The following is a 24,075-nucleotide window of genomic DNA, read 5'->3' as shown; positions in this document are numbered from 1 at the left end:
TCTTTCGAACTTGAGCTGTGTTCTTCCATCTCAAACAGCATTAGCAAAGAACACCCACAGACAAATTCTGTCTTTTTGTTTTGGTATTCACTAGGACTGCCAAAATATAAATGGAGAGGATTTTTGTCCAACTGTTCTGTAATGGAGTAATAGCAAGAAAATATTTTCATAGTTCTGCAGTAGGAATAAGAACAAAGAGTGATGAACATGTAGTAGTGACAAAACTAGTATAATAAAGACAAGATAAATGTGAAAGAAGAGACAGGTCTGTTGTTTTTTCTAAATCACTTTTTATAGAAGAAACATGTCTAAATGTTATTCTGCATTAATTTGCTTTTTTTTTCATTCAATATTGACAGCTTAGCATGTTTTCAACTGAATAAATGAGTTTACATTTCTTCTAAAAGTTAGTTTGTATTGTGACACATGGATTTTATTCCTTAAAGAGCTTCTTAGTTTCATGAGGGTTTTTTTTAATATATATATTATATATATATATTTAATCTTTGGTTTGAATAAGTCACAGGTTTGTAAATAAATCACATACAAGTATTTCTTTTTTGCAGCAAATGCCTCTGGGGATCTGAAAACGTCACACCTGCATTGGGGGAACAGGCAACCTAAACTATGGTACAGAATTTAAAATTGTAATTTTAACTGGAGATTACATTAATACACAAAGATATACTTACTGCAGTCAGCTTCATCTGATAGGTCTTCACAATCTGGTTTGTAGTCGCACACGAACTGGGACTCTATGCAATTCTCATTCCCACACACAAAATCAGTGAGGGCAGGGCATTCCCTGGGGTTCTGTCCAACTGAAACGAACAGGACACTTAAATCAATATTGTAATTAAATCAAATGATGCTCTTTTTTATTTGTTTAGCCATTATACACTATGACTTCAGTGATTTACTGCTTCCAACAGATGTTATTTGGCCTCAGTCTTTCACTGGTGCATTATGCATGTCTAGACTACTGTATTGGCTTTGCCCTAAACTGCTGGGGTAGGATGTTTTGCCTGGAAGAAAATTCAGTTCACTATCAACATGACTGTTTCCTCAGTGTATTTGTTGTGCATGTTCCATATAAAAGGGTTCTGTGAGCTCTTGAAAAGTAGACAGGCTACAGGCTTTATTCTGCTCATAGTTACAGGGCATCATTTTGAAAACAAAGATCATTTTAAACTGAGAAAAATCACTGTTTTGCAGCATTTGTGTAATGCATAAACTTTTAAAGCCTTTATAAGATGTTTAACTTTTTTGGGAAGGGTTTAGAGAAACTTCTTTGAGTGTGAACTGCCCAGAAATTCCTCTTACGGTATTTGGTTTAGTTTAAAAACATACGCAAGGTAATAGTAAACAAAGCAACATGACAATATTAAAATGTAATTCAAATATTTAGAATGGATATTTAAAGAAATAATCAGTGAAAAATACGTTTTCATGCAGGACCTGACTTAAATTTTCAGTTTTGAAATATGTATGTCCCTGAGCATTGGTATAAATAAAAACTGGTTTCAAATTGATATCTGTCTTGTTGGTTTGCTTTTTAACTTTACACTGTCAAGTTGATCTGACTAGGTGTCAAGGAATCCACAGACAGTCAGCATTGCCACGAATGCCTTACAGGAAAAGCTGCAGTTACTTTTCACAGAGAGTCCATGTGACAGAGAGCCTTTAGCAGAGAAGAGGAAAAATTTGAGAAGAAATTGACTGAAGCATTTGTGATGGTTAAGGCAGTTTTCACACCTCTCCCAATTAAGTGATTGAAAATACTACCAAAAATTCATTAATGAGGCTTATGTTAAATTCTTGGAAACCAGAGAGTCACAGGATAGTTGTGTTTGTTCAGGACCTCATCTAGTCCAACCCTCTGCTCAACCAGCCTCTGCTACAGCAGGTTGTGCAGAAACACATCTAATTGGTTTTTGAATATATCCACAGATGGAAACTCAACAACCTCTCTGGACAACCTGTGCTTATGTTGGACCACCTTCATAGTAAAAACAGTCTTTTGTCTGTTTAGATGAAGCTTTTTGTTTTTTTAATTTGTGCCCATTGCCTTCTGTCTTGTCAACTTAAAAGAGCCTGACTCCCTCATCTCCAGTCCCCCCATGCAATGGAAAAGGTGCACTGGAAAATAAAGTGACTGATTTAAGTCACTCCATGGTTTAAATAATGACAGAAATTATTTAATGGTGAAGCCATTAGGGTACAATAATTTTCACATCTTATTTCACTGCATATGAAAGAGTTGCATTATCACCACACCAGGGAATGACACCTGAAAATCCATAGCTTTTTGACTGATTGTATTCCTCACCTTTTACCTATAATAATGTTCTGTTACACTAACATTTCTATTTAGCACGATATTAATTACAGTTACTTTTTTTAAGGTATAGTACTTCAAGCATTTAAGAATATTACTTATTTTTTCCCTTATCCTAAAGTAAGATGCTATATATATAGTCATGAAAACTTGTATCACAACAGATGTGAATGCCATAAAGTCCAAACACAGAGTCACATATCTGTGAATTTTATCTTTTTGTTATATGTAATTTTTAGGGTTACCTGGTGTTTTTTTATGATAATGATAGAGATTCTGGCACAGCCTTTGGCGGAGTTAAAACTAAAATCCATGTTGTCAGAATTAACGTACCAAGTTTAGCATAGCATTGTAACTAAATATACTAAACTCCTGCTTGGAATCATGGCATTAAAAATTAACTTTCCAGAGTAAACATGCATTCTGACCAAAACTCCTACACCAGCTAAAAACTAAATCAAAACAAGAAATACGGTGAGTTTTAACTATAAAATACAATTTCAGCATCAAGAACCCCAATACAACCCCAGAACTTCACATTGAATTTGCAACTTAGAAGTTTCTTTTTTACCCGACATTCTTGAAATATAATATAAAAATTCTATTTAATCAGAAAAATGTATTGAAGAACATTTGAAAATATGTTCTCAATTTTGAGGCTTGTGGGGCAATTTAACAAAAACCATGCTAGAAACCACATTGAACAAAGAGAAAGAAAGGACATTCAAAATATTATCTTGCTCATTTCTAATTTTGTCATCAAAATTACAGAGATGCCAGAATCTGAGTTTGAGACTATCAGTATTGATTTTAGAGAAGTATGTTTCCAAGAACAGTATTCAAACCTCCCTCTAGGTAGTTGCAGTATAAAGCAAAACTCCGACTGAACAGCTTAAGATATATTTAAAGCTGATATTGCAGATAAAATGACAGATTTTTATGATGGCATTTTATTACATATGTTGGTTGTATAGGATTACATGTAAAATATATATAGCTTTTTGACTGCTCATATTCCTGAGTTCTACTTTCGTCACCGGTGGGTAGAAAAATAATATGTATTGGATAATGATTGATTATACATAGCATGTGATACTGTATTTTTTTCCCAATAGTCTGAGTCACAGCTTTCAGTGAAAATGCAAACATACAGAAAAACTATTCTAAGGAAAAAAAAAGATAAAATATGCCTTATTTTCTTTCTTCTAACCACAGCTCAAGAAGCCTACAAGGAAAAAGATTAACATGCTATTGAATACATGCCAAGAAATTAAACAGAAATTATAATTAAAAAAAAATCAATTGCACTTCACTAGTGTTACTTTGAAGCTAACTTTAAGAAGCTACAACATTAAAATGGATCAGTGAGCCACAGTAAGCAAAAGAATTAGCTGATTCTTTGTATGATAATGTTAGAGGTGGAAAACAATGAAATACCTGATACACAAATGTGAATTTGTCACACATTTGTCACATTCATGCGAATGAAAAGAATTACAGGGAGTTGAAATGTCTTTTGTAAGTAATAAGCTTATTTCTGAATATGATATGAGGAGTTTGAAGAGAGTTAAGATGTCCAAAAGCAAACATTTCATTTAAATTTCAGATAGCTGTTGACCAGAAAGAAACTTGCAATAAATGGAAAAAAAGAAAAAGTTCTTTTTTGACCAACCTATTTTGAAATCTGCTTCAGCTACTGAACTAAACACTCCATTTTTTGCTCGGTTCTACACATAATTTTACATCATGGAAACTATACTCACAGACATGGAATGTTAGTCCATAGAGCTATAAAAATTGGGGGGGGGGGGGACACTTGGATTTTTTTTTATTTATTTATTACTACTAATGGCTACAGAAACTCCAGGAATATTATTAACTTCCAGCACTCCTGCATATGTCTTGGGAAAGTTACTTTTGTTTTTCATTATAATTTGCTCTCTCTTCCCCTACAGTTATTTAGTCTATAAACTTGTGGGGTCTGAAGACTATATGGATACACTGCAAAACAAAAGACCACAACACATTCCCACAAAAAGATAATATAGGTAACAATATACCACACCCCAAAAGAAAAAAATATATATGCCATAAAAAGACAAAGAAGAATTTCATAGTTTATAATAAAAGCCAAGTTTTAGTTCAGCATAGAAATAAGTAAAATAAGAATCCGTGTATCAATTACATTGGTGATTTTCTTCTCGATCAAAGTTGACAGGCCACAATATATACCCTTGTGACCACCTTTTTTTTCCCTGGCAGTAAATACTTGGGGAATAGATTTTCATAAATGACATAATATGAATAAAAAGAAATAAAGCAATTGTTATGGTGTAGCAAAATGTTAATGGTTTATCATACCCATTTATTTTGTTTCCGTTTTGAACTGGAGCATTTCTTGAAAATGAGAACACCACGAGAAACTAATACAGGTTGTAGTCTAGATGAAGTAGTAACTTCTGACTATATGTTATACAAATCCCTATGCCAAATGAAATAGCAATATTTGAAAAGAAAAAAGTATATACAGGATATAACTTTTTAGTTAAGAACAACTTGGATTGATGCAGCAAAGACGCATATAATCTTGTAAGTAGTTTTTAAGAGACCAGTGAAACTGGCTTGGTTTGTGGATCTCTAAATTCTACAAAAGAAACATTCTAATGATGGAACTTGCATTTACATTCACACACTTTCATTTCTACATATTTTGTTCTGCACAATGTATTTCTCAGAATACTGGCAAAGATGAGACTTTCTGTAGTAAGAATAGATGTGTGTGTATATACATAGAAAGCAAACAAGATACAGATGCTTGTTGAGTATAAATTAATTATAAATCATAACTCTACAAGGATACATTATAGTCTATCTCCAGTATATGTTATTTTTGGAATCAAGACATGTCTGTATGGTGCTTACAGAATTTATAGACGTGACAAGATTCCTATGGAGATAGCTGATAAACACAACACTATTAACCCAAACATTTTGTTAAAATTATCACGAAAAGACTAGCTATGAAAGAACTCATGATAACTGTCTTCCCTCTAACTTTCCTACTAGGGATCAGCACTGGGCGAGCGACTGTTTCTTTAACTCTGTGAGTACAACTGTACTTTCCAAGTTTCACCTTTTGTTTAAATTAAATTGTATGAAATACAAGCTCCGAGAAGGTATCATTAGAACTGGAACTCAACTGTACTCAGTACTCTGAAGTTCAGAAACTATGAAACACAATTTGCATCAAACTTTTCATTTGCTTACCCCAATTGTTCAGTAGCCTTTTCTACATGACTTTTTGTAGAACATTAAAAATCCATTAGCAAGCTCATCAATAATGTTTCTGTCCATGGATGACCTTTTGCAGGGAAAACTAGGCAAAAAGTTCCTACTCATGCAAACTAGATACAACTCCAAATTGTCATATTTTGCTTAATACTAGAAAAGATACTATGAGAACTGCAAAAAGAAGGAAGGATGCTGAAAAAAACCCCTTTTGATTAAACTCTTTGTGCATTTGTTCTTTAATCTCAAACAGAAATAGGAATCCTGTAGTAATACAGGTGTGTAAATTATTTCCTTGCAGTGCAATAAAAAATAGAGAATACTCTGATTTTCAAGCTGGTGCCATATTTATTTTCTTTCCATTCTTTAAATATTTTCAGATGTAATATTATTGATTCCCTGAAGCCAGTCTATATAATTAATACTTGCTTCTTTAGTAAAAATTGCTTTTTTTATACATTTCTTCAGTTCTTAATATGCAATGTCATTTAAGCCATTATCTTGTGCAGGAATTCAACTCTTCCCCAGTGTAACCCTGGCAGCCCTGGCAAGGTGGGTTGAGGTAACCTGCATTTCCTCTGCATCCCTCCTGAGCACATCACTTTCCCCACTGAGTCCTTTGTATGAGGGCATTAGTGATAATAGAGATTATTTCTTACCTAGAATGAAATTACGTGTCATTTGTACCCTCTGCTGAGTGTAATGAGATCTGAGTTCAGTAAGTTTTTCACTCAAAAATAATAAAGCACATTCATGTTACAGTAACACAAATTAAGTTAAAGCTACCAGAAATTACTAGACTTCTCAAAACGAAGCAGATTCAATGGATATCAGGAATTTGCAAATTGAAAGCTCAGCATGAAATCAAAGAATAATTTCCTTCCAAAAATCAAAGACTAATTTAATTCTAAAGCCAAAATCCAACCTTTAGATTAATAAATAAAAATGTTAACATTAGTTTCAGCACATTACAGATTTATTCAGCTGTTGCAATTCTGGTTTCCCATGTCAGAATACCCTGACATTGACCTATTTATGAAAACAGGTGAAAAACATCATAAAACATTAAAATATTTTGAAGAGGGTAAAAAAAAGAAGAAAAAGATCAAAAAAAAGAAGGTAACTGGGCATACATTCTGGCTGAATACAAATACATGGCTTGAGTGAATAAATCTCTGCCTAAATTCCCTTCTCTCTCACTTCAGGGGCTGTTTTGTACTGAATATTGCTGTTATAAGAGTTTGAACTTTTCTCAAGTGTCTGAGCAGAAGGAAATAAATTCTTCGCTAAATGTAAAGCTTTTCATGGTACATAGCTGAGGATTCAAAGCAAACACTGGCTGATTTTAAAAATAAAAAAGTTTGCCTACGCACCCAAACACTAGATGTTTTAGTTGTTTTCTCTCTGGTCTGCAAAGCTAGGATGGAATTCTAATGAGAAAGGATTTCTCTGCTGTGATTTTCAAAGCTTCTTGTTTATGGGTGCATGGAAGTAAAGTTGTTCAAAGGATTGCAGTACTTTCACCTATGGTCTTTGCCGTAAACAGTAGGTAAGGAGGAATACAAATATAGGAGAAGAAAAGAAAATGTTTGCTACCAGGCAAAGAAAGCTTTATTGTATTTTAAAGAAAATGTATGTTCCACTCAATTTGGGTAATCAATTTCCTACTGATAATACTGATAGTATTTTGATTTCTTTTAAAACATAAATATATTTTTAATACCACTTCATGTGTGACTGACTGTGTACCGTATGTTTGTGAAAAACAGGCAATACACAAAGATCAGTGAAACTGTAACGCCTCTTTCTCCTTCCTGGACTTTTCTGCCACTGAATTGCCAGGCCATCAAAACATACATAAATCAACTCAATAATCAACTATTTTAGAAAAATCTGTTTAATTTTAATTGAAAGTTGCGTTTAACTTATTTTTTTTTTATCTTTCACTGTTTGGTGGGTGGTTTTTTTCCAGGTGATATCCTGGTATGCCAAAACCAGTATGTATGCTATGGCTGAGATATATGTCCATGCTTTTACTCTGTGGTTTGTATCTGGGGCTCAAGAATCTTTCTTTGAAATTACAGACTACAAAATTCAGACTACTGTCAACAGTGTATCTGACAAGTTGAAGAAGATTTTATCATAGAAAAGGTCTCAAAAGTAAAATTACCATTAGGGATTATTCTGTACAATGCTCATATATATCTTAGCTTTTTATTAAGGCAAAATTTCAGGTATTTTTTTTTTCTAACCGGCAAATAACCTCATGCATGGTCAAAGTCAATTATCAAAAAGGAGAAGAGATGATCACTCTAAACTCCATTCAGATCACATAGGATAGTCTGTCACTAAATTTGTATCAAGAATTATTGTAAAAGAAGGTGAAAAAAACCCATGTAATTAATTAATAAATTAATTAATTTGATATTAAGAACAATCTTTCTCTATCTGGGCTGTGACTCCAGCATTTTCCACATTTTTCAATTAAACTTGCAAAATAAAAAGGTATCATACTTGTAATTTAAATTATTTGTGCTATCAAAACTTCACTTACCCTCTCACAACCACATGATGAGTCTTTTATACCTTCTTATTTTCTATTTCTGACTACATTTACAAGGCCTCTCACACTTCCAATAAAGCCACAGTTGCTTCTTGACCTTCACTTACACAGAAATTAATGAGGGCTGAGGGAAATGAGCCTTGCAGGACAGGGTCCCAGAAGCTCAAATCATAATAAATAAAGTTATCTGTAGTATTTTACTGATATAGAAGCTTTTGACCAAACAATTTTTAAAAGGATATATAGTGAAAAAATTGTCCTTTATCAGTTGAAAAATGCTCATATAACATGAGCTATGTAAGTCACAGCCTACGTAAATGAAGAGCAAAGAAGTCTACTGTCCATGTTCCATAATGGAACCATGGAGGTTCCATTATGATGTATACAGCTTTTTTCTATAACATACTGTATAACAGCAAGATGAAGGGAAATATACATAAAGTAAGTGGATTTGTTAAACTTTATTTTAACCATTGAATATTATGATGCTGCATAATGCTGTTCTAATAATCACATGTCAAAAATCCACACACAGACTCCTCCACTTTCCCTCTTCCCTCTCTCCACTTGACCACATTACTTCTGCAAAGAGGAAATTATATTATTGCGTTGACCATAATAGATGATCCATGAATACCATTCAGTAGCTTCCAAAAGAACAATCTGTGAAGAGGGGGATATCCCAAAAATGTGACAGATTCAGAATTGCTCCAGCATTCTCATTTGACTCATTTCTGTTCCTTTCAATTTATTTAAAAAATCATGTTTTAATTATTTCCAGTTCCCTTCTACGTTTTTCTGTGCATGGTCTATTCCTCTGCTTATGTAATTACTATGGCTAACAATTCCATAATATTGTACAGGATTTTAGTTTAACCTAATAAGTCTCAGTGGAAAATAGAGACATGGCCTTAAGTTCCCCTAAAGGAACCTGGCCATGTGCCTAGCTCAGCAATTCTGCAGCTACAAGCATGGTACATAAATGTTGTAAATTGAGTAATTTTGTTGGGAAACACCCCCCCTGACCCCTTCTGGTTTGTATGCTACTCTTCTCCTTGAGTTTGGCCACCGTAAGATCATGTTTGCTGTCTCTGAGCTATGTTACAACAGATATGGTGAAACCTTCACTGAAAAAAACCAATTTAGATATGACATGCTTTCTCTATCTTGAATGCCCGAGGCTTGGGTCAGACGGGAAATGATATTTTTGAGAACCTGGCAAAATGTATTTTGTTTGTTTGTTCTACAAAGGTAAAGAATCAATAAGAACAAGAATGAAAAAGGTCAGACCAGGGTCCTTCATGTCATCATGCCAACAGGAAGGTCAGCATACCAAAAGTCTCAAGAAAATTAAGCAAGCATATCTCAACCTGGGGAGCAGAAGGCAAAAAAAATCATACACAGAGCTGATGTGAAAGGTGCTAAAGACAATGCCATGATTCCCTCTTGGGAAATTTGGTTTGAGCTCACATACTGTAGAGACAGGAAAATCATGTAGGGCAATAGGTTAATTTTTGCATTTTGTTTGTTTTGGTTTCTTCCAGACATGCCTTTTCACATATCCACATACAGTTAAAAGGCAAATACAGTTTGGGGCTCTGAGCCTGTTGAAAAGCAAAGAGATTAGCATAAACCCATTCCAATAGGATACATGCACCTAAACTTTAATGAAAACCCCACTGTGCCTAGCACATGCTACCAGAGATGCTGTAAGTCAATGTTTCCTGATTATATAGAGATTGTACTTTATTACAGCACAGAAAGATCCACCACACAAGTGACAGCTCTCTTGGCATCTCGTGCTTCCAAATTTTCTAATTCAGTCCTTAAAAAAAAATAATTGCATTGTGTATTGAGCTTAAGCTGTGTATTTCAAACTTCCTTAGGGACAACCTCCTGGGATTCATCCATCTTCATAAATAATCATTTTCTGCAGAATACACAGGAATATTACTATGCTGAAGGTGTAAGTACGTGAAAGGAGTTGGAGCACATGTTACAACTACTTTCCCAACAGAACATCTTGCTGAAGCAGTGCTATAAAACAAATAGTTGCTAACTCAAGTTTCTTTCTGAATTATATTACTGCAAAGGTTTTTTAGTGCACGAGTGGTTATAAAAAACTATTAATATTCAGATTTATAGGGTCATAGACTAAATGAAATGTAAATTTCAGCAATTGTAATATTGTAAGAGATTTAAGATTCTTCACGTAACACCTCTCCAACTCCCTACTGAAACAATTTCCTTCTTTATGATGACAACTCTGGAAAATTTGCAGTTATGTTTACATGATGTCTATTTTCAGGCTATTATAAAATATGTGGACTTAGGAGTCAGCAGAAATATTTTTACATTATATGAAGATATGTTGATACCATATTTATGAACACACCAGGCAGTTTTCTTCTTCCTTAAAAAAAACCCAACTCACTTCTTTTTTCTTTCTTTTTTCTTAATATCTTCATGAATTGGTCTGTGAAATGAAGTATCTAAATTGTTCTGGCCCCAAAATAGGACAGAAACCCAGAAATGTGGTTAAAGTAGACTACACCATACGAATTAATACAGCATAACTTGGCAAAGAAGTGTAAGAGTGATCATCATCCTCTTTGTTCTTCAAGATGATAGGGGAATGTTGACCTCCTACCAGGGCATCCTTATCCAAATACCCTCGCCCTTTGGAGAACAATCACATGCATAGCAATGGAAACAATGAAACACTTAGAAAAAGTACAAGGGAATCACTAGTGTTCAAGTGCCTGGAAGAAATTTAAAGAGTACATCCTCCTTAGAGTTTTATTAAAGTGCAGTTCTGAAGTAAATGCCAAGTTGTATCCAGTTTCAATTCTTTGGTTTACACCACAGAACAATTTCTGAATGCAAAACTTGGATTTTTCAGCTGAAACTAGATCAAAAGATATTCTCCAGCAGTGCATTTTCCACTGATAATGGGCATCCAGACCATGCCAGTAGATTAAAGTTTGCCCAAACAACTTCCCTAAAACTCATATAGTGAAGATATGTGGAGTCAGCATATCCAACAAATCCACTAATATTGTGCCGCACTGTTTCCCACCAGGGATAAAAACCCACATCCTACCTTGTTTTGTTTTATTTTTGTTTTTTTTTTTTTTTTTAAGGCACACTCTTCCTATCCTACACTATGTGCACCAAAATGATGAATTTAATGGAGTGAGCACCCTATGAAGGAGTCAAAGGTTTTCTTTGTTTTGCTGGCCTTAACACTTGAACTGAACTGGGAAAAGGAATAGTGACAATGGTTCTTTTGTGGCATAAATTTTTATGGCAACAATCTTTATGATAAAACAAGGAGACCTCAGATTTCACTTGATATAATGACAAAATATTATTATATACAACATCAGAAACTCAATAACTTACCAATGAATTAAAGGTGAGTTCTTACTCAAAATCAAATAAATGAAACAAAAAGTCAAGCATTTCTCATAATTATGCAATAATTTAGTCAGTACACTTTACTAATACAAGACTTCCTGTATGAGTTGAAAATATTACTGAAATTACAAGACTGAAAAAAAAATATTTATAACTGATTTTATGAACAGCGATATTATGAGGAAAGCAGTAAAACTGTGATGCATTTAAAACCAAGCAAGAATACCCTACATATCATTTAGTACCTATCCTAGAAACCTCACTCTTGAACTTACTTGTGGTACAGTTGTTGAACTCTATGTCATCTATTGCTGCTCCACCGCCCAGGTCTCTGGTACGAATGCCTTCAAAGATAACTTCGAAATTCCTCAGTTTGCCCAAGTGTAACTCAACTTGTTTCCACTCAACACCGTGATTTCCTGATTCACTCCATATTTTCTCAATCCCATCATCAGTCTGAAGTTTGAATAAAATATATATGGTAAGATACATATAAATATGGATTATCAAATACCACTTTTTTAAACAACAAAAATAAATCCAATAATACCAAATAGAGAAAAGACTGGAAGACACCCTTTCAGTTTTGTCAAAGAATGGTAAACATAATCCTTGCTCAGACAGTAAAAAAAGTAGTAAAATTAGATGATTACCATACAAATCACAAAAACATCAATGGTAGATGGAGTCTTAGTGCCGAAATTACTATGTGTAAGAATGAACTCCAAACCAGTTCGTATTGGTAGAGTTGTATTTAACTTTATATGACACTGAGAGTGTTTCTGTGTCTTTAGCATATATTACTGGATGAAAGTTTACTCTACCATTTTTAAATTAGGATATCAGATATGTAGAATCTCTAAAAAAATTGTGACAATGTAATACAAGGGAAGAAAACTTACAAATATAATCATATTCTTAGTACAGTTCATTTGAAGGTAAATCAGAGAATTCTGACCTTCAAATCCACTAATATATTTTAAAGCTTTTCTTTAAATGTCCAATCCATGCTGAGTAGTCAGCATGGATTCACCAAGGGAAGATCGTGCTCGACCAATCCCATAGCTTGCTATGATCTCATCACCAGCTGGTTGGATGGAGGGAGAGCAGTGGATGTCATCTACCTTGACTTCAGCAAGGCTTTCGATACTGTCTCCTATGACATCCTGATAGCAAAGCTGAGAGAGCATGGCATGGGATAGATGAGTGGACAGTGAGGTGGGTTTGAGAACTGGCTGTCGGACAGGGCTCAGAGTGTAGTGATCAGTGGAGCAGAATCTGACTGGCGACCTGTGACTAGCGGTGTTCCCCAGGGCTCGGTGTTGGGTCCAGTCCTGTTTAATATCTTCATTGATGACCTTGATGAGGGAATAGCGTCCACCCTCAGCAAGTATGTCGATGATACAAAGCTGGGAGGGGTGGCTGATACGCAGGAACACTGCGCTGCCATCCAGAGAGACCTGGACAGGCTGGAAAGCTGGGCAGGGAGAAACCTAATGAAATTCAACAAAAGCAAGTGTAAAGTCTTGCACCTGGGGAGTAATAACCATCTGTATCAGTACAGGCTGGGGGATGACCTGCTGGAGAAGAGCTCTGTGGAGAAGGACCTGGGGGTCCTGGTTGATGACAGGTTGGCTATGAGCCAGCAGTGTGCACTGGTGGCTAAGAGGGCTAATGGGATCCTGGGAAGCATCAGGAAGAGTGTGGCCAGCAGGTCTAAGGAGGTGATCCTCCCCCTCTACTCTGCCTTGGTCAGGCCCCACCTGGAGTATTGTGTTGAGTTCTGGGCTCCCTGGTATAAAAAAGACAGGGAACTCCTGGAGAGAGTCCAGAGGAGGGCTACGAAGATGATTAGGGCCTGGAACATCCCCTTTATGAGGAAAGGCTGAGTGAGCTGGGACTGTTGCAAAATTTTTGTATGTCCAAATTTATATTTCTTTATGACTGAATAATCATCCAAATCATAAATTAGAATTTTTTGCTAGTCTTTTCTTATCAAAACCCATTAGTACTCCAACTAGGATTAATAAAAACATTGCGTGATGCATCAGGCAGCTAAATGAAATGCGTAAGAAAAGTTCTAAGAAAGTTGTACATGAACAAGTTAAATCTAAGGAAAAAGATAGAGACAACAGTAAAAATAGGCAGAGAAGCTAATTAATTACATTTTCTTATACATAGTGAACCTGTTAGATCAGATTTATGTTAATAAGGTTGTCTTATGCATATTTATGATGAGAAAATTAATCTCGGTGCTTTAGACGTATTTTCAATAGGAAAGTGCAGACAAGCATGCAAAAAATATTATATTGGTTGTTTCTGAAGCAGGGAAATCTTAGAATTGTTGATAACTTTTAGAAGGAGGTCCTCAAACCTAACAAAATAGAGAGATACTGAAGTGTGACTTGGTGACGGTTTTCTGGAAAATGATTGTTTTACTGTAAAGGAGTTAGTTGAAAGCAAGGGCAACTTTACTTGAAATTGCTAAATAGGAAAGTAAACACAGGGAAAGGTCTCCATAACTTCATGTGAAGTGATAGATATGCACATGAACAACTCCATAGGTACACACCAGTGGTGATAGTGGCCTTTTATAAGTGACGATGACTGAGCATTGAAGCACCTACACAGGCAAGTTTACACACTACTTCAGTTGTGTCTCACTGATTTAAAGCCAATGACACAGTCCATTAAAGAGAAAATAATATAACAGGACATCACTGGTGCTTTGCACCACTAATTCCATAGTTGGTGACAACTGCTTATGACTTTCTCAATGTATTTCTCCCAGCAAGACTCCCAAGATGCAATCATTTAATCGAATCATAGACTATCTCAAGTTGGAAGGGATCCCTGAGGATTATCGAATCCAACTCCCTGCTTCTCCCAGGTCTATCTAAAACTAAACCATATGATTAAGAGTATTGTTCAGGTGTTCCTTGAATTCTGGTAGACTTGGTACTGTGATCACTTCCATGGGGATCCTATTCCAGTGACCAACCTTCCTCCCATTAAGGAACTCTCTTTCAGGTCTATAATCAATGCAATTAAGGGGGATTGGAATCAGAATGAGTGTAAAAGCCTTTCTAAAGCTTCTACATACATTTCAGCCTGAAAACACAGTGTAGAGGACTCTAGAGAGAGTAGATAAGATAATCGAAGCAGATTTTAACAGTGGTAAAAGAGTTTGGCAAATCTATCTTTAATCACTCATATTATTCCTCTTCATTAAATATGTAGCCAATGATGTAGCTTAATTATTTCAGTAACTCAACTGTATCTGTTACATTGTTTCTGATTTTTTTTAAGAAACCTTCAAAAGAGTATTACATATTATTGGGCTAACTTGTTTCATCTGCATATGTCTTTTGTCTATCCATGGCATGAATAAAATTGATTGTTATGAAGACTTTAATGTCTCCAACATGGAGCACAAACCCAAAAATTTGAATAGAAGCACTTTTAAACATTTTGCTATTTTTACAATTTCTTGTATATGTAACTTCTGTTTGCCCTTGAGAAGTCTTTGGAATGCAAAACTTTCCCAAACATTATTTATAATAAATTACTATATAATTTTAGAAAAGTAATTCAGTCCTGTGCATCATTAGTGGTGAATTTAGGAGACTAAAAATGGATAATAGCAGTGTTAAATTATAATCATGGAATCATAGAATCTTTAATGTTGGAAAAGACCTCCAAGATCATGAAGTCCAACCCTCTGTCCGATACCACCATATCTACTAAACTGTGTGCCGAAGAGCCATGTCTACATTTTTTTCGAACTCCTCCAGGGATGGTGACACCACCACCTGTCTGGGCAGCCTGTTCCAATGCCTAACAAGCATTTCAGTGAAGAAATTTTTCCTAGTATCCAATCTAAACCTTCCCTGATGCAACTTGATGTCATTTCCTCTTGTCCTATTGCTTGTTAGTTGGGAGAAGAGACCAAGGGCCATCTGGTGACAACATCCTTTCAGGTAGTTTCAGAGTGATGTCTCCCCTCAGCCTCCTCTTCCCCAGAATAAACGATCCCAGTTCCTTCAGCCACTCCTCACAAGACTTGCTCCAGACCCTTTATCAGCTTTGTTGCTCTTCTCTGAATATGCTCTAGCAGCTACTGAGGGGGCCCAAAACTGAACACAGTATTCAAGGTACAGCCTCACTAGAGCCAAGTACAGGGGGATAATCACTTCCCTATTCAGGCTGGCACACTATTCCTGATTCCAGCCAGGATGCTGTTGGCCTTCTTGGCCACCTGGGCACACTTCTGGTTCATATTCAGCCATCTGTCAACTGGTACCCCAAGGTCATTTTCCGCTGGGCAGCTTTCACACAATTCTTACACAAGCTTGTAGCATTGCATGGCATCATGACCAAAGTGCAGGATCTGGCACTTGGCTTTGTTAAACCTTATGCAGCTGACCTTGGCACATTGATGCACCCTGTCCAGATCCCCCTGTAGAGCCTTCCTACCTTCAAGAAGATCAAGCCTTCTGCCCAACTAGCTGTCAACTGCAAACTTACTGATGGGGTAACAATAAACCCCAAATCTATTAAAAAATTACATGTGTTTAAGTTTGTATGGATAGAAGTCAGTGGAGTTTCTTAAAATATACAGAGATAAATATTTATATAAAATCTGGGAATGTTAAATGCAGCTAACAAGAATATGATCATCACTTCTGCTGTCAGCCCAGCTTTGATTGATTTCACATTCTATTGTATTACATGACATTCTGATCAGGCTTATGATTAACATGATTTTTGAGTCAAAGATGCTGCAAGTAACGAGTAATATTGATCATATATTTCTTTAGAAATATCCACACAAAAATGTTGTAGCAATCAATTTATATATGGTATTATAGCCATAATGTATCAAAGCTTTATGCAGTTACAGGAACTGGGGCTTTTTTTTTTTCCACAGTGAGACATTGAAATATTTTTTGCTAGGAAGAACCTTTTTCAGATAGATAATTTACAATACAAATGATAATCTCCTTGAACTTCATAAATCCTTGTGTATGAGTACACAAATATAATGCAAAACAGAGAAAATTTTCCTGTCTGGATTCAACAGTAGCAGTTCCTATACAACAGCAGCACTTCATAAAGCACGAAAATCTGATTTTTCACTTGCTCAGCTACAGTTCTACATAACAAAATCAAAAGCTTCAACCTTTGCATGACTGCATGAAGGCTGCTGTAATCCGGAATGAAAACTCCCTTCAAAACCAGAAGGCCTGCACATTGTCTGCATGAAACAACCAAGGAAGAGGTGGGAAAGGGAAAAAAAAGCAGGAAGCTTGGCTCTACTCCTCTCCCCAGGCCTAGACAGTGCAGTTGACTTGGCTAAAGGGTGTAAGCTATACCCTTCTGGATACATACTTGGCATGAAAGGATCATGGTTTGTAAGCTCTGCAGATTCCATTTCATGAATTATTGTTTTGTTTTCTGCATTCTCCAGCCATTTAATCTGTCTGGTGCTTTGGCATTTCTTTCATATCTTTGGAATGTGTTTGCTTCTAAAACAAACACAAATATGGCCTGAGGGGAGAAAAAAATCAGTCTGTGCTTTGACCTGCCCATTGCATCTAGAAATTTGATTTTTTTCACTGCCATATAAATGTATTAATCTAAAAGAGATATATGACAATCAGAAGCGTCTCAGCATAGAGGAGGCTTGAGGCCACAGTTTCACCTTTCTTTCTGGTTGTATGAGGCTATTCTTCTACTGACACATACTCATACTAAGAATTGCTCTTCTACTTGGGCCGGTGGCAAAAGGCCCAGTCAAACTCCATGCTCCAACAGACTGATAAAAGATGGTTAAGCTCTGTGGCTTTGGCCAGTAGTATCATTGCTGCTTGTGCTTGTGGGGGTTTATTATTCTGGTTGTTGATCAGGGCAAAAATCCCATTTTCCATTTACCCTGCAGGAGTCTAGCTGCATGTGGTCCTTTGCAAAAAGAAAAAAAGAAAGAAAAAGCAACCCTCTTCTGCATTGCAAGAATCATACCCAAGGCTCCACATATTCTTCTTTGCTGCAGGCACTTGCACGTATTCCCAGCATCTCTTTTCTGAACACCAACACTTTTCTATGAAAAACACATTTCTTCCCTATATCTCATTACATTTGCCTTGGCCTTCCAGTTAATACTTTTTCACTCACAATCTACTTTACATTAGTAAAACCAAGTCACCATCCAGGTTCCCATTTTCACTGTCTTATTGACAGCAATTCTACTCCAGCATAGCGGAATGATAGACAACATTCTTGCCTTCCTTAAAGCACTAAGCTGCCGTCTTCAGCCAAAGAGGGTATTCCAAAGTAATATGAAAAATTAGCATGCAGAAAACAGTATACATGAAAGGAAAGTGGCTTATCTTTCCAAGCAAAAGGTTAAATTGCAGTTCTAAACTATGAGATGGTTATAGTTTCTGTCTATTACATATATGCAAGCGTTCGAAAGAAGACAGAAGAGAGAGTCCTAGATGTAACTGACACTATGTAAAAGCAAAATATTTTTGCCCTAACAGCTTGGTCAAAGTCCAATTTTTTAACAAGATAGCATAGTATTTAACAGCAAAATGTTATGAATGACACAACACTGGTAACACATGAAAACCACCAGATTTTTTCTTTTCAGACTTAAATCTCATACTGTATTTTCAATATCTTTCTGTGGATGTCTTCCTCAATTGAAGGAAAAATGTGGTTAAAATACATTAAAATTTCCTCCTTACGTTTCCTTTTATAACTTGTGAACAGCCACAAAATCTGGATGCCACTCAAGCTTGTATTTTTATCAGTGCTAAAAACCTTCTAAATTCTTTTGCAGTCTATATTAATATTTTGTAAACTATTTCTGCATAAATTCTCAAAAAACACTGTAAGTTAAAATTCAGAAGTTCTTATCATTGCACAGATTAACAATTGCTGAAGTATTCATCCAACTTATCATTGCACAGATTAACAATTGCTGAAGTATTCATCCAACCTTTGCTTTGGGATCTACACAGCTGTCCTGGTTTTGTTAAGGATAGAGCTATTTTTCTTACTAGCAGCTGGTATAGTGCTGTCTTTTGGATTTATGATGAGAATAATGCTGATAACACTAACATGTTACTTGCTAAGCAGTCAAGGACTTTTCAGTTTCTTATACTGGCCTGCAAACAAGAAGGTGGGAGGTACTCAAGAACCTATGATGGGAAACAGCCAGGATGGCTGACTCAAACTGGCCAAAATAACATGACATCATAACTGTGAGAGTTCACCAAGAGGCACTGCAGCTCAGTAACAGATCTGGGTGCTGATCAAATGTGCTGTGCATCTCTTGTTTTGTATATGATTATTAATTAGTAGTGTATTATTATTATTAATATTGTTATTACCTTAATTTTCTGACATATTGAACTGGTTTTATCTCCAAAATTTTTACCTTATTTTTTCCCATTTACCTTATTTTTTTCCAATTGGAAGAATAAGCAAACAGCTGGGTGGTGGAGCTTTAGCTACCTGCTGGGTTAAATCACAACAGCCTGTTCTTTGGACTATTTAATTTTGTTACTTTGTTAACTGATTCACTTTGTCTTGCAAAATTCTAGCTGTAGCACCAAAATAAACAATTTTTAAGTGGCCCAGTTGTATCTTTCATTGTTTTGGTACCAAGCTAACCTGCTAGCATATATACCTATACCAGAAAACATAAAAATTTAGTCCTCAGCATAGGTCCAGATTGCAATAAACTAATTTGTTCCATCCCAGAAGAGTGGGCAGGGAGCAACCCAGCAGTCTCAATAACTATTATGCCTAATCTTGTTGCAGACAAAAGCAATTAAAGAGGATTATTTGTTTGTCATACCCATAAACTTTACAGGACAAGTGGACCATGGGCTACAATAGAATACCTGCTAGTTCATTGTGTGTATTTCTACTTTGGACTTAATTCTCCATGGCATGTCGTCTACTATTTATTATTGCAGACTAGTGCTGGGATCTGGGAAAGTTCCGCAGAGTATAATTTTTACAACCTATTTTGCAATTCTGTGCTTTTTAATCCCCTAAATTTAACCAATGTTATTGACAGATCAGCTACCAGCAAAACGCACACCAAGACCACTAAAAAGAGATGTGAAAAAGGGTGTTTATATTTAAGGTTCTGAAAGATATTATTAATTGCATGTCAGTGCCCTCTATGGGTTGGACATAGTCAAAGATCCATCATTAAGGAAAACTTAAGAGGAAAAAGCATGTTTTTCCATTGTCATGTAGCAGTGGGTCCTGGTCTTCCACCGTCCCATCATGCTGACTGATAAAGTCTCTCAGAGAATGGCAGAATTACTTCTAAGAAGAACATAACCTGTTTAGATATGTATGTCTATATGCCTAGCCATATTGGAAAATTCCTGTTCATATTCAGAGGACTTTTTTATCTACTTTCTGATAGTCTGAGGGGAATTAGTTCTTAATTATTTCATTACATCGCAATTCAGAATCTTCTCCATGCTTGCCTTCATCTGAAGAACTATCTAAAGTGTTTATAACCTCTCTTCTGAGAACTTCAGGGGGAAAGTATATCTTACGGAGCTCAGTATCCTCATTTATTCACCTGGGGATACTGAGAGTAAAGGAAGAATTTCCTTCTGTCTTATAATTCCTTTTATTTTGTGTCTGAGTTTAATATTTTTCTTACACAGCAGAGACTACCGTTGTTCTCAAGGCTACATCACAGTCAGAACCATATCAGGAACTGAATCCAAAGCAAGAGGAGTAGTCAATTTTCTATTACAAGATGTTGCAAGGAAACTTCTTATGAATACGCCCTCTGTCAGAAGAATATACAAAGTTTTCTCGATGCAATTATAAAAGGTCCATTAAATCTGCCTTGTTGCATCTGCAGTGAAACAGGAATGAAACCCAGATTTTTTTCTTGATCTGCTCTTCTCCCATTCATGTTCTGAGCTGGGTTCAGAATATTTCCCTGGTTCATTTGCAACTGATATTTATTTCAGCAGAGCCATAGGAAATGAAGCTGAGCTTACCAAATGGATGGAGGCAATAAAAACATTTGCGAAATATTTCTGGACTCTTCAAACCAAGCATACTGGAGGGCTTTTAAATTAGAGAGAAAATATTTTCAAATGATTCATGAAAAAACATTAAGTGTTTTTTATTAATACCATAAAAAGACTTTCAGGATCCACTGTATCAAAAGGCTTCTCTTTCTGCAGCACCCTTCAGACTTTTGAGAGAAGTCAAACTACTTTTACATAGCTTTTTTTAACTGTTAGGAAAAAACTTCTCTCCCTTCAGGTTCCTTTGAAAACAGTGTCTTCCTCACAAGCAGATACCATCAAGAATTTTAAAAAGAGGATATGCATTATGCAAAGTACGGAAACATAGAATAGAATGAGCATAATGTGACTTTATCTGTCACTGTTCATTTCTCTAGCTCTTGATGCATGGGAATCCCTTTGTTTTACAAAAGTATTTCAGGCAGGCAGTTTACTTTTCAGGCTATTTCTCCTTTGATTAGAATCAAGTGTGTTTTCATGGTATGCAAATTAAGTTCACTAATAAACCTGGTTTTAATGAAGTTGTACATTCCTTGATGTAGAATCATCATTAAAACTTCTTCATGGCTGATGATGAAGCATCCCATGATGTGGTATGTTCCTTTCTTTTTACTCAACATAGAACAGAGTGCAGTACTGGACTTTCACATGTACATCAAAGAAACAGGAGGTAGAGGAACAAAAATCACAGCTTTTCTAGTTTGCCCATGTTTTAAAGACCTCTCTATGAAGCTGTATTTCTCCGAATCACAGAGCAGTGAATATCTTTGATGAAATTTATAATAACACCTTTCTACTTGTTGAAATTTCATTGCTTTAGAATGAATCCCATTTTCAGAAAGTTCTGAGCACCTTCCTTATGATTTTGGCTGTTGCTTGGTTAGTGCTGCAGTACACAGAATACTTGCTTGTTTTTAAAAATCTCTATTCCTAGGATTATGTCTTTCATACATAGCTTGGAAAAATAAAAGCACATTAAAATGCAATAAAACTAAAGACAGATGCTGTATAGCAGAATCTCCAATCTTAAAAGAAAAAGATGTGAATTATTGTGTCTTCTTCACCTACAGTTATTTTCAAAGGACATGACAGATTCTATCTCTTTTTCATTTTGCACTGATTTTCTCTTAAAACTTAACTTCCTAAAAGAATATTGCACAGGTTATTTGAAAACAGCAACTTAACTCTATAGAGTTTGGCCTTATATTTCAGACATCAGATAAATCCACATATAGTATCAAATTATTAAAATTTTTTAATGACTCAAAGAATGAACCAAAGTCAAGATTTGTTCACCCAAGATTTGAGTTTTCAGTTCACTTTTCTTTCCTCTCCTTTTTTCTCTTTTCATTTTTTCCTGTTTCATTCTTTTTTTCCCCCTTTTTTCTTCATGATGACATGAAGACAAATGAGAGCAGAGAAGGTTGTGAAGATGTGAGTTGTGAATGAGCATGTGTGTCCTCTGGCACACTGTCAATCACCAGGCTGATAACAATTCAATACAAACAGTTCAGCAGCACTTTATAACAGCACTAATTACAATAACTCAGCTTTGTCAGGTTACTTGCTACTTTGTCTTAGACAAAGACACATACTCTGTATGGAAAGTGTGAGGTTAGTAAGTGTATGCAAACACACCAAATTAAACATATGCACATGTTGTTAAACATCTAGGATGATCTGGGTGCAGTGGTAGTTATTTACTACTCTGCCCTTAGCTACTGCTTTGAAAATCTCTCTCCTGTTAAATAAGCCACAGAGACTTCGGGATAAGATTACCATTATATTTAGGAAATAATCTGAATGCTAAAGCTCTACATTAATGTATAATTCTAAAAATGTTAAATCCACATATAATAGCTTTGAGAGAGATAAATAGAAACAATTTGATTGTAGGGAGAATTTTTAAACTTGAAATTTAAACTTTCCATCACTAAGCTAAGGGATGCTGAGGGATTCATGTTATGGGATCTGAAATATTCAGCAAATGGAATTAGCAAAAAAAGTAGAAAACAACAACAATAAAAAGGCAGATAGCATTGCAACAATATACGAAGCAATGGTCCCAAAAGGTAAGGAAATGTTAGTGGTGAGTAATAAAAGTGTGAGCTTCACTTTAGAGATATGCTGCTAAAAGTGATGAGCTTACTCTAGTTCCAGTGACTTCAATGACAATTCATGATTCTCAGCACCGAAGAGAATACATTAAAAATAAGTTTCTCTCTAATTTTTTCATAGTTCTATTTTGACAGGAACCAGAAATGCTGTTTAGCATGTCTCTGCCCTTTATGGAAAACTTGAAAAAGAAACGTCAAGCTGGTCAAATGGTATCTTTAAGAAATTATTTGATCCAAGCAAAATGTATACTGAGTAAGTACATTAGCATGCATGAAAAATTTGCTTCACTTTAAGGGATAACTTACAAAATCACATAATTGCATTTTCACAGTGAATTACATAAAGAAGGAAAACAGCAAGATGAAACACTGATATTTCAGCCTTCAAGCTTTTTATTAGACAGTCTGCATGTATTAGTCTCTGCAGGTTTTCATAATAAGAGTTAATGACAAAGCCCATCCATCCATCTCTTTCATTTCCTCCTTTATGCACAACATTAAGTTGATTTTCACTCTCTGAAGTATCTTTTCTCCAAATTTCATTTTGAAAATTAACATCACTGTAATAAAGGAATATTCATTTCAGCAAGGAACATGTATTCTAATGAATAAATATGATAAATATGACTGATGAAATTCCTTTTTTTAAAATGCACCATTTTTGGATTTTGGAATTTCACAGGGAATTCCTTAGGAACATCAAAAGGTGTTAACAGCTGACCCTGTTATGACTGCTAGCACTTGCAGTACTTCTAGGAGCTAACTGGTAGACTTTTGGTTCCTAATTGCTGTAAGTGCTGAGTTGAGAAAAGCCAGTTTCAAAAATACTTTGATCAAAAGTGACTCGTAATTTATCTTGAGACAGGATTTTGTTCCAAGCAGGTAGGCATTTCAAGAAACAACAATTAAGTTGCTCATTAGGAAAGATGAAGTTACACATTTTAAATTCTTATTTTGGAAAAGAAATCTGTACTGCAAAGGCAAAAATAATTTATTAATTTTCTTTGAATTATTCTGTAATACCTTCTTAAAACTTTGATTTATCCTGTCACAACTATAAAATCTGTTAGATTTTGTTATAGCCAGCTTTCATTTTTAACCAAGCAAACTCTTCTGTTACTTGTTTGTACCTTTCTACATCCCCCTAATACACTTTCCATCAAATACACTTGTACATGCTAAGGCTCTTAATATACATTTTCATTCTGCACATTATCCTTACTGATTAGAAAAGAGAAATGAAACAACTCTTTTTTTTAAGAGGATTCA

The 24,075-nt window shown here is 35.3% G+C and overlaps 1 protein-coding gene across 1 annotated transcript in view; it reads right to left on the bottom strand.

The window, feature by feature from the left end:
- Positions 1-24,075, bottom strand: part of MALRD1 (MAM and LDL receptor class A domain containing 1) — a gene marked incomplete at its 5' end in the record, with an annotated part of 247,426 nt that overhangs the window by 85,049 nt on the left and 138,302 nt on the right. Inside the window, 2 exons of the mRNA XM_084260684.1 lie at positions 693-821; positions 11,885-12,065. Of these exons, the coding sequence (XP_084116810.1) occupies positions 693-821; positions 11,885-12,065 (310 nt within the window). The remainder of the gene's footprint in view (positions 1-692; positions 822-11,884; positions 12,066-24,075) is intronic.

Source organism: Gallinula chloropus (genome assembly GCF_964237585.1).
Source record: "Gallinula chloropus genome assembly, chromosome: 2".
Taxonomy (NCBI): Eukaryota; Metazoa; Chordata; class Aves; order Gruiformes; family Rallidae; genus Gallinula; species Gallinula chloropus.
This window is presented reverse-complemented; position numbering and strand designations above follow the sequence as displayed.